The sequence below is a fragment of the Rhinopithecus roxellana genome, chromosome 7 (genome assembly GCF_007565055.1).
Source record: "Rhinopithecus roxellana isolate Shanxi Qingling chromosome 7, ASM756505v1, whole genome shotgun sequence".
NCBI lineage: Eukaryota > Metazoa > Chordata > Mammalia > Primates > Cercopithecidae > Rhinopithecus > Rhinopithecus roxellana.
Window position 1 is genome coordinate 135,111,676 of NC_044555.1, and position 12,407 is coordinate 135,124,082.

Below are 12,407 nucleotides of genomic sequence, written 5' to 3' on the forward strand. Positions count from 1 at the left end.
GTGGCCTTTGGCCTCATCATCTTTTCTGCATCTATTCATTAATTATGGTGCTACACATTAATCCCTTTATTGCAGAAGAGTCTGGGTGGTGTAAGCATAGAAAGACTATCACATATAGAGTCTAGCATGCCCGGACTATCTCTTAAAGCCCATCTTTTTCCCCTGGCACTCTCAAGCTTTCCACCAGGGCCAACCCTGTCTGGAGAAGGCATCTTAAACGCCTCCCCAGCGTCTCTCCTACTGGCCTACTCTTTGATCACCTTCCCCAGCTTTGGATTCCCCTGCTAGGGTCACTGACTTGCTAAGCCATCTTCTCTGCCCCCAGTCTGGCCTATGACCATGAAGACCTAACAAATGGGTTTGGAATTAAAATGAAGCTTAGTTTCTACTTGGTAAAGATGGCTCACTCTGATGAATGAGATAGCAAAATCTGATCTTTGAAAAGGTTGAGCAGTTGACTTTGAAGTCATTACAAATGTGGGTCCTTTGAGAAGTTTTATTACATTGTAGTGAAGTTACTGAGTACACTTTTAATATTTACAGACTACAGAGTGGATGGTTTAATATAGCAAATGTTAATTATTTTTAGTATCAGACATTATGTTTGTTGTAACCACTAGCATTCTTTTTAAAAGCAGTTTATTGAAATATGAAAGTAAATGATGTGTGAAAAATAACATTAATACAGTCTTAGTGAATGAAGAATATATAAACTGTGCATTAGTTTTTCATCTCCTAGGCAGAATCAAGTATTACATGGGCTAGCTTTACTCATAGCCACTTTAATATACATCTGGAAAATAAATTAGTAACGTATGAAAATAAATGTAGCAGAAGTGGAAATTTAACTAGCTGAACAGCTAACAGATTTCAGTGAAGAACTGAAAGTGACATATTATGATGCTTTGCCAACTTGAAAGTTCCATGGTGTATTCCAGACAAGAATGTGGCCTTAGGCCAACTATTCAGATATTGATGTTTGTCCTGCTTTTAAAGACAATGTTTCAGTTTTGTACTCACTTTTTGTCCCTGGGAGCAGTCCCAACTGGGCGCAAGGTAGGCCCACAGGAAATAAGGCCCAGACTCAGATGTAGAGCTTACATTCCTTAGCAGACTGGCTGCATCTACAGTCTCCAGCAAGCCCATGAGCAGAAGATGGAGAGTAGAGGCACTGGAAAGGTGCTGGTGAGAGCAATCTTGCCTCCATTTAAGCAACCGTTATTCCTTTCCACAAATGCTAGTTCTCCATTTCCAACTGTGCAACTTCCCAGAGAAAGCAATTTCTTTTCACTAACACACTGAAGTCCTTCACCCCTAGTTTGAGTTCTCATGGTGTCCTCCCTGAATTAAAGTCCACCCTCCTTCTTATCCCCACATCTGTATGTCTAAGTATAAAAAGCTGATGTACTTCATCTTTTTCTTCCTATACTAATTTCCTCTAAGTGTTCATTGGCAAAATTGACTGTGCATGGGGTCCCACCTAAGAACGCAGAAACAGATTTTGCTATAAAAATTCTTAGGATACATAATTTCAGGTCTCATTTCATTGGGTCTCAGTCAAGTTTGCCCTTATGTTTAAAACAGTTTTAATTTCATGTATTTATTTATATCTCCTTATAAGTATTGTCAAATTTTCATATATGGTTTCTATTCACATCCATAATTTCTTACAATTCTGAAATTCAACAAGTTCTGAGAACCAATATTTTTTTCTAACCTCGAGACAAACTCATTTGATGATAAAACCTGACCTAAACTTCTGTAAAGATATTTATTTAAAACATTTATGTATTCCTCTTACTGTGAATGTTAGTGCAGCAATAGTAACAAGTTTTATTAAGGGGTGCTTATCCAGATCCCATTGAGAATATTATATATGGTATATTCAGCATATTACTTTTTAAAATTAGAAACATCTGAATGCTAAAATACATCTGTTCTCAGAAGGGCTTTAGATAAGAAAGATACAACACACACACACACGCACACACACACACATTTTTCTACTAAATCCATGAAACTTTGATTTAGCTGAGGAATAAGTTGATTTTGGTAGATAAATCATCTGTACTTCATGTGTATCACCTTAATGTGTTTGGTTTTGAGAAAGTAATCCCAGGGATTTTTTGTTTCCTACAGAAGTTGCTAAAAAAATATCTAGTAAGTGGAACTCTATCCAGAAATATTCCAAAATCAACCTAGAGTCTATTTTAGCTTAGTAATAGCAGGATGACCAGCTTCTTATTAAAATAAATGAGTGCATAAATGTGAAATGATACTAGGAAACAGCCTTTTCACTTGAGAATCATAAATGTGGATACAAATTAGATTTTATCCCTCAATCCACCACCCAGTATTCTCAGTGTTGCAGATGCTCTGTGTTATATTTAAAACTTCACTTGGGAGGAATTGAGGCCAAGTTAGCCTAATCTCTGGATTAGTCTCACTTAGATTTCTGTTCTCTCAATCTTTATTTAGTAACTAAAGACAAAAACAATTGATTAGATTTAAAGATAACTTTGCATAAATAGGGTATCATTACTGACCCTAAAGAGAGATCTACAAAGGAATACAGGGAAGTAAGAGCCCTGTTATATAGGTCTCCTCGCTTTCCCCCCACTGCTGGGGGAAGACACACAGTTCTCAGGAGATACAGTAGTCTCCTTATTTCTTGTACTTTCCCTAATCTCTTGATGTACTTGACAGAGGAATGTACTTGTAATTCGCATTTACTTAGCAGATAGCAGTTTAAAATGAGCTTTCACTATATGAAAGAAAATGTCTACCTGGGAGATTAAAGGGCCAGTCTTTAAGGACACATGGCACAGGAAGTGGAAAGGCTCTCTGCACTGAGTAGTGACTGATGAGGAGCCCATGCTGGTTTTGAAGGGATCCTGTTCCTTCCCAAGCAGCAACTCAGTATGGCTCCAGCTCAGCGAGAGAGTTGTAATGTTGGAGAAGAGGCTGTAGTGAGGGCATGGGGTGGGGGCATGAACTCGTTTGGGTTCAGACAATGTATAAAGGTCTGTGCTCCTTGAGTTGGGGGCTGGGGAATCCTTGCGGATCGTCTTTGTCACATTTAAACATGGGGCCACAGGACCAGGTGATCTCCAGGACCAGACTGGGCTCTCTTGACTGAGCTGCTGCTTCAGATTTGGGGAATACGAGGGAGAGAGCAAGTCAAGTTGCCGCTGCGTGCAAGGGGCTGTGAAGGCCCAGTAGATGACAAACAGACAAACAGGCCCTGAGCACCCCCTTCCCCATGAGCTAAACTGATCTCCAAAGAGGGGTTAGGCTGAAGAGACAGAGGGAGATTAGAACCTTCCCCCAAATTTAGAGACCCATTTCTGAGAGAAAGGAAAATTCAGTCCAAAGTGACAATGAGAAAAAGAAAGGTGATGGCATACCCCAGTGTGCCCAGATGCAGCTGAGGCTTGTTTGTTATACGACACAGAGAGCAAACGATTGGTAAGGAGGAGTATTAATTATCAATAAAGGCAGAGTAGCAAATGGTGTCACTTTCCAAATGCTTTGCTTGGTCAGCTTTACAAACTTAAAATCAGTCATTACAGCTGATTGGTCTCTTATGATCACACCTCCTTGTAAGAGTTACAAGGAGGCTATAAAACTTATGGTGGAGGAGGCCTAGGAATGTGTTGTCACATTCCCTTATTCATACACCCAACAGACAGAAATTGAGGACCAACTCTAGTCACTTTGGGGCTGAGCACCAGGCCCTCAGCAATGAATACGCTCAGCACAACTAGTGTCCTTTGAGGCAGCTGGGGGGCCAGAGTGCTAGGTGCTAGTCTTGGCTCTCCAACTAGCTGGGAGGCAGAGACCAGCTCCACCCTCTTTCTGAACCTTAGTTTCCTCTAATTAAAATGATAATTGAACTCACTCCTTCTTGGTAATAGAACTATATACCATATGTTTCGCTAAGATCAGAGCCTCTTGATGAACCTGTGGGGTATTGAACAAGGGGGCAACAAAAAATGAAAAATTATCTTAGCTGAAAAAAAAGGACAGTTCAACATCTAAGGCACTACATCTATATCTGCATCCAGAAGGCATGCAAACTTGGCTTAAGGTTTTTATGTTGAGTGAGGGTGGCAAGGTTTTCTGGAAGACAAGGCAGTGTGATGGAAAGCCAAGGAACTTGGATACACATAGGCCTGGTTCTCTTCAAACTTTTCAACTTGGGCCAGTCACTGGACCTCCTAAGCCTCACATTTCCTATCTGTAAAATGGGGATGGTAAACCCCACTCTGCCTGTATTTCATGGATCATAGGCCCTTCTGCTGAACTGGGCTGTTTTCCATCTGATTTGAGAGTAAATGAGGCAATGAATTATGTTGTTTTTCTTTCAGCCCACCCTTGGCCACTCCCCAGCCCCCACCTGCAGTGCAAACCAGTGGGGGTTCTGGCAGCTCCAGCGAATCGGAGAGCAGCTCTGAATCAGATTCAGACACTGAAAGTAGCACCACTGACAGCGAATCTAATGAAGCACCTCGTGTGGCCACTCCAGAGGTGAGTGAAGGTGCCAGGGCCCTAACCATGATCTGCCTGTCCTGGAGGCAGCACCCTCAACACACACACCCCCCCCCCGCCACACACACACACTTTCAGCACAATAATTAAGCACAATAACCACTTCAGAAAAGTATCCAGATATTTAACAGCATTTTTAAAAAACATATATTCACATAGTCCTAACATGCATACATACTTTGCTGTGTGACTGATTTGCTGTGTGACTCACTTAGCTACTCGTAGCATAGTAAAACTAGCATAGTAATGAATAGACTAGCAGCTTGTCTTCTGAGAGAACCAATGAAGCCAGTCAAGATCCAATTCTGGCCTTGGGGACACTAACCCTTACTCTAGATTAAAGTGATTAAAGTGAGAATTGCCACTTGGCAAGTAAGACCCAAGAAGTATGGCTTTCCTTAAAGGTAAAATGATTATTTAAATGTTATATGTTCTTTATTTTAATATGCATCCTTCAAGTGTGTTTGATAATAATTCACCAAGACATTTAACACAGCTCCATGAAATACTAAAATAATAATTTTGAAATGAAAGAATTTGCTTCACATCCTCTCTGAGTCCAGGATAGCTACTCAATTTCCCTGAGCCTGCATTTGGTTACAGCAAGTAAATTCCACCCTCAACCCCCAGCTCTCCATACACTTGTTTTTCAATAATCAGAAAAGAAAAATTGGAGACAATAATAATATTCCTGCTATTAATAGTAGAAAGACCTGTTGAACGTGGACCATGCATGTGCCAGATACTGTGCTGAGCTCTTGACTTGCATTGTCTCATATCATCCTCATGACAACCTTACACAGTACTTATTATTATCTTTGTTTTGTAGATGAGAGAATAAAGTTCTAGGAGGTTAACAAGAACTTTCCCAAGATCTCACAGATAGACAGTGGTAGAGCCAGGACTGAAAACCCCAGTCTATGTGTATCCAGAGCTGATGTTCTCAACCCGAGAACTCCGCTGCCCCCAGTGGCAGCCGATACAACTTCCTCAACCCTTGCCTGCCATTGTCTTGTGCAGGTTGCTATCACAACTACTCAAGTATTTTTAATTCTGTCACCCTCTATTGGCTGGTGCCATAAGCCTCAGCTGATGGCTTTCAAAAGAAGAGCTCTTGTAATAAAAATGATGACTCTTTTTTCAGCTGGCAGAACTCAGAGTTAGGAATCAAGGACCCGAATAGTACACATCATTGCCATGGTTTAGTGGATGCTAATGTCTGCATGCATGTCCCTATAAATTGGTTATTGCCCATACACCAAGGAAAGCTCAGTGGTTTCTATTTTTTGGAAGTAAACTCTTTTTGTCCTTCAGTAAAAATACAAAAGGCCTAATCTGTTTGCAGGGAATGATAGCATCACATAGAAGGCACTGGCACTCTGGCAGCTGGAAAGCGTTTCCTTTTGAATTGTACCTGAGGTGCGCTTACGTTCCTTTCAGGATCGGAGACTATTACCTCTGCCTCCTGGTGAGAGGTTGACTGATGATTCCCACAGAGGATTTTGGAAACAGGTTTCCCTCATGGGCATCCCTGCCAACCCACTGGAACATCTGTCTATGAATAATTCTTTTCTTTCTGGCCAAAGTAGAGAATATTTTCAGAGAAGGAGTATAAATGAGTTTAAATAACTAGACTGTAGCTGGTTTGTATCTGGTTATTTAGGTCATTTGAATATTATGGATAGTGGGTGTGTGCAGGTGTGTGTGTATGAGTGTGTGTATTTGTATATGTGTGAACAGTCACTTGACATCCAAAGCTTTTAGTGGTAGTCTCTGTACTGAGGGTTCTCTTGAATCCTTCCCAAGTGTAAAAATCATTCTTGCTGCTGTTTCTCAATCTGCAGCCTGAACCACCCTCAACCAACAAGTGGCAACTGGATAAATGGCTTAACAAAGTGACATCCCAGAATAAGTCTTTTATTTGTAGCCAAAATGAAACACCCATGGAGACTATTTCTCTGCCTCCTCCAATCATCCAACCAATGGAAGTCCAGATGAAAGTGAAGACGAATGCCAGTCAGGTCCCAGCTGAACCCAAAGAAAGGCCTCTCCTCAGCCTCATTAGGGAGAAAGTCCGTCCACGGCCCACTCAGAAAATTCCAGAAACAAAGGCTTTGAAGCATAAGTTGTCAACAAGTAGTGAGACAGTGGCTCAAAGGACAATTGGGAAAAAACAGCCCAAAAAGGTTGAGAAGAACACCAGCATTGACGAGTTTACCTGGCCCAAACCAAACATTACCAGCAGCACTCCCAAAGAAAAAGAAAGCGTGGAGCTTCCTGACCCACCAAGAGGCCGCAGCAAAGCCGCTGCCCACAAACCAGCCCCTAGGAAAGAACCAAGACCTAACATCCCCTTGGCCACCGAGAAGAAGAAGTACCGAGGGCCTGGCAAGATTGTGCCAAAATCTCGGGAATTCATTGAAACAGATTCATCTACATCTGACTCCAACACAGATCAGGAAGAGACCCTGCAAATCAAAGTCCTGCCTCCGTGCATTATTTCTGGAGGTAATACTGCCAAATCCAAGGAAATCTGTGGTGCCAGTCTGACCCTCAGCACCTTAATGAGTAGCAGTGGCAGCAACAACAACTTATCCATCAGTAATGAAGAGCCAACATTTTCACCCATTCCTGTCATGCAAACTGAAATACTGTCCCCTCTGCGAGATCATGAGAACCTGAAAAACCTGTGGGTGAAGATTGACCTTGACTTACTCTCTAGAGTACCTGGCCACAACTCACTCCATGCAGCACCTGCCAAGCCAGACCACAAGGAGACTGCCACAAAACCCAAGCGTCAGACAGCTGTCACAGCTGTGGAGAAACCAGCCCCTAAAGGCAAGCGTAAGCACAAGGTAAGCTGTCCAAAGTGGCCTGCCAAGTGCTTGTGAGCAGTGTTTGTTTGTTGTCTAACTTGATCTTGAGCCTCATTTTCAAGGAAGCCAATGGCAGTGCATTGCAGATTTTGGTAAAGGTGATGATGCTTTCTGTGGGAAATGCAGTATTTGACATGACCAGAGAGGAAAAACTAGGAATGATCTGTAGCCAGTGGCAAGAGCGTCCATTATGGCATATGAGGACTTATGATGCATAGGAAAGAAAAATACACAAGTGCCCTCAATGTCCAAATGCATCTTCTGGGGCTTCTTCATTTCTCTGGACAAACATTAGCATCTCCACAGCCCGGTTATACTCTGAGCCTCCTGGGTCCTACCAACCACATGTTCTGCCCAGCCTGCTGGGATCACTGACCTATGTGGTAGGCTTGACTTGGGAAAATCTTACCTGCAGGAGGTTAGAGCTGAATTCCAAGGCTATAAAGAATACTCATAAGGTGAAATCCAGAGTGGCCCTTTTCATTTGAACTACATCTAGAGAAATGGTTTGGTATCCAATACGCTCATTCTGTTGTATCTCCACATCTCAGGGTAGGATTTTTTTAGAGTGATGTTATCTCATGATGATATTCAGGTAATCTTATTTCTGTCCCAGTGCTGTCACAGTGGCTAGAAAGGAGGTTCTCAGTCCTTTCTTCATTTATTCTGTCCCTTTCCAGGAAAGACTTAAGATTCCTCATTGAGCTGCAGCCCCCACTGTGGCCAGGCCATCCTACTGACTAGGATGCTGCAAGAATGATTGCAGTCATCATTCAGATTGACTTTACAAGTTCCAAAACAGGGGGTATTCTCTCTGAGTTGCATACCGACATACCTAATGAGATTACAGTTTGAGCATCCCAAATCTGAAAATTCAAAATCCAAAATGCTCCAAATCTGAAACATTTTGAGCACTGACAAGACACTCAGGAGAAATAAATGTTCACTGGAGCATTTTCCAATTTTGGATTTTTGAATTTGAGATGCTCAACTGGTAAGTTTAATGCAAATATTCCAAAATTCAAAAATATTCAAAATCTGAAATACTTCTGGTCCCAACTATTCTGGATAATGGCTACTCAACCTATATTCCAAAATAGGGACCAAGAAGTCAAAGGCCTTTGCCCTACCACTGATTCTCCACACTTAGTGATGATGACAGTACAACCACAGCTGACAATGTACCTTCAAAACAGCACATGCAAAAGTCCAAAGGTGTGCTTTGAACGTGGTTCATTTCCTTGCATGGTGCTCATTGTGTAAGCAACCTTTATATGTCAGCCATGATCCCCATGCTGCTTGGACAGGATTTATGTTACATTCAAGTTACAATATCAGTTTCTAAACCACTCATTTGTGGAGGCATTGTTGATAGGAGAAGTGTCCAAAATTTGTATTAATAGATTCTCTTTACTTTTGTCGTGAGATTCCCATGCCACTCAGTCTTTACACAGAGGTTCAGATCACACAGTTCCACTCTTCCAAATGCCAACTTCTTGGTAGGACTAGGCTAGGCAGGTTGATTGCTTTTCTGTCTGATCAAAGGTGCACATTTAACTCTCCTACCTAATCTAGAAGTTAAAATAAAAGCGAACTATGTATCTTGCTCATGTTTTTAGTGTATAAAATATGGTTATCTGAATGACGCCATGCATTTCAAGCTCTGTGTATTTTTTCCTTGTTAAAGCCAACAGAAGTTGCAGAGAAGATCCCTGAGAAGAAGCAGCGCCTGGAGGAGGCCACAACTATCTGCTTGCTCCCCCCTTGCATCTCACCAGCCCCACCCCACAAGCCTCCCAACACTAGAGAGTGAGTTTGCCCTGTCTCTGTATGATGGCTTGGTATGATTGTTCAGACTCCTACGAAATCCTGATTGAACCTGTTTGGGGGAATCTTGACCCAGAATACTTTAAGGTAAAAAACAGGAGTCTCTCAGTCAAGGCCTGACAGCTGTCCCTGGCCACTGGTCTAACAAGGGTGTGATGAGGGGTGGAACATAGGCTGCCAGAATTGGGGTGACTCCATGAGCTTTTAGCAACATTTCTTTACTGTAATTCAGATTTATCACTAAAATTAGTCAAAATGAACTTTTAGCACTCAGTGAAGGGTAAAAGGAAGTAAACAAATTAACAAGAAGCATCAAGAGAAGCCCTATCACTTTCACCAGATCACTTGCTTCTACCCAACGTTCAGTTCTGATGGTGATTACCCAATTTCCCTGGAAAAGCAACTCCTTGATCTTGACAGAATGAGGCAGCTGCTTCCTCTTTGATGTCATTACTTAACATTGATATGAATCTTGAGGACCAGTAGCTATGTCCGGAATTCCACAGAAGCCAAGGGAATGAAAACATAAAATGCCGGCTTTTCCTGACACAGAACCGTCCCAGGACGAGGGCCACTCCCAGACAGCTCATCTCTCTGGCCTCCCCCAAACATGTCATTCCAAGGAGCTGGCACCCCTTTTTCCTTCTCTCTCTGTGTGGAAGGTTCCAGTGTCCATCAGGAGGCCTCCTGGCACCTCCTCACTCAAACAGCTTGAGTCTTCTCCAGAGAAGTCCTGCCTTCTGTTTCTGCCAAGCATTGTGACCAAGTTATTTCTGTCTTATAAATACCACTTAACTAACAATCATGTCAGCTACTTGAACCATTCTGTCTGAGTAATTATTGCCATAAATTCATTCAACGTTAGAGATTACTTCCATCAAAGCCCAGTTTTGGAGCCTATTAGCAGCCCAGAGCAGAGAGGCAATCTGGCTAACTGCTGCTAACAATTGATTTCACAGATTACAGTTTAACATCAGTGATATGGCATCAATCTGCTACAGATAAGATGTTGGAAATAAGTTATCAGCTTACATTTGTCTGGATCTTTGTTGTTTTGAGATGAAAGGAAAGAAAAGATTAATTACCACTAGATCTGGTTTAACTAATAAGGAGATTTGGGTCCTGGGCTGCTCTCTCCCTGAGGATCAGTAGTTATTGGTGAGGTGCGTCTGTATTCTCTGATATAACTTTGCTCGAAACATCCCTTCACATACATACTTGAAGTTCTCAGAACTAGAGACCCTTCCAGTGGAGCAAGCTGACCCCTTCACCTCAGGGTGGATCAGGCATGTGAGGAGGCATGCTCCCCTGATGGTCAGGCATGGTCATTCCAGAGCCCTCCTCCATTGTTTGCAAGGAAGAAGTACTAAAATGGCATAGCTGTGGTGGCATTGCTTCCTCAGTTTCCAGGCTTGGACCAATTTGGGCCATCCAGCCTTGCCACAACCTTCAGTCCCCACTGATACATTCTCTAGGTGACCCAGTGGCCTGTCACTTTCCCCATCTTATAAAAGAGAGATGACCAAGTATTACATAAAGGTCTAGTCATTTGAGTTGGTTCTTACCAAATGTCATGCTCAGGGTTGGGGTCCAGCCCCAGCTGAGGTCTGAGGCGAGTGTGTGGATATGGGGCAGGGAGCTGGAAGAACACTCAAAAGACAGCAGGTAAATGAGACATAGCTTTATTCAGCAGCTCCTTCACAGGGTGAGTGTTACATTTACACATTACACAAACAATAGTGGCTGAGAGCCAGGTGGTGAGCTTCTCTATGTTGCGTCTTCATGGCTATGATTATATAAGACGTGGGACTGTGTGCTTGTGCCCCAATCCACTGAGTCATCTAGGCTGTTTACTTCAGCCTATGCCTGCTGCCCTATGCCTGCTTGGCTGTAGCACAGCCATGTTCCTTACACCAAATGGTGTCTTTAATCCACTATCTTTACAATGTCTCTGCTTTTCTAGTAGGTAGGAAAGCAGTGTTTCCCTTGTAGCATTTATCGTTCAGAAAGAGCCTCAATCAGTTTGTTATGCCCATCAAACAGATGAGTTTTCTCTGGAAAACTTTCTGGAGTTGAGGAAGAATAAAGCAATAACTGACCTCTTAGCGGTCTCCTCCTGGGAATCCTCTCCTCAAGCTTTGCTTCTTGTGCCTTATTAACCTTTCAAACAAAATGGGAGACAACATTCACTTTTCTAAATGACTATTCTAAACCTAACAAAGATTCCACACCAGACTATGACAGCTATAGTTCTCCACAGTTCAACAGAAGGACCCTCCTGGACCTCCCCTTCTTTTTTAGAGCTGGTACCTTCAGCAGGCCCTCTAAGAATTGAGTGCAGGTGGTGATGCTCTTCTTTTCTCTACTGTTCTCCTCTGGCCTATTGGAAGAGGTACCCAAAGACGCAAAAGCTGTTTTTGTAGTTGGAAGTCGTAACAATGACTGAGTGGTCTCTAGAAAATGCTCCCTGGGTATCTTTCACCAAAGAAGTCTTTAAAGACCCCATGGTGCCACATCACGACCAGGCAGATGTAAAAGGGCCAGGTCACAGGCGCTCACTGTACAGAATGCAATGAATCCCCGCTGGTTGGTTTAGTGGCAGACAGGTAGGCATTGAATGACTGTAGTTGCCAATGGCAAAGTAACTGCCTCTCAGAAGTAGCTCTTTCCCTTGCAGCCCCCAGTTTCTTCTCAGGCAGCTCAAGTAGTTGGGGAGTAGTTACAGCTAATGAGCCACCATTCACCTCCTGTAGATACCACAGCCATACTTGACATCCACACATATAAATTCCCAAAGGCCTGGTGCCTTTGTAATTATTACACTTAATATGATCTGCTATTTGTGGAGCTTCCTCATGGACAAGAATCTTGATCCATATGTTCACCATCATTTTAATCAGGCATCACTAGTATTTTAAAATGGTTATATATGTCAAAGCAATTTTTAAAATCCATTGGAAAGTATTTTTAATTAATTTTAATCAATTGAGGTAATGACAGAAACAGTTGTGTTTTTTCAGTTTCACTACACAACAAAAATTAACATAGGGCCACATTTATGAAACAAAAGATGGAGAAGATGACACATATTACAACTGGCAAATTTGTGCAACACAGTGGAAGTGGGCCAAGGAGTCTGCACTGACTTCTATT

General features: G+C 42.4%; 1 protein-coding gene across 6 annotated transcripts in view; it reads left to right on the forward strand.

The window, feature by feature from the left end:
* Positions 1-12,407, forward strand: part of AFF2 (AF4/FMR2 family member 2) — a 518,440-nt gene that overhangs the window by 469,264 nt on the left and 36,769 nt on the right. For all 6 annotated transcript variants that reach the window (XM_030933764.1, XM_030933766.1, XM_030933765.1 and 3 more), the window contains 3 exons: positions 4,371-4,530; positions 6,396-7,406; positions 9,115-9,236. In XM_030933764.1, coding sequence (XP_030789624.1) covers positions 4,371-4,530; positions 6,396-7,406; positions 9,115-9,236 — 1,293 coding nt within the window. The remainder of the gene's footprint in view (positions 1-4,370; positions 4,531-6,395; positions 7,407-9,114; positions 9,237-12,407) is intronic.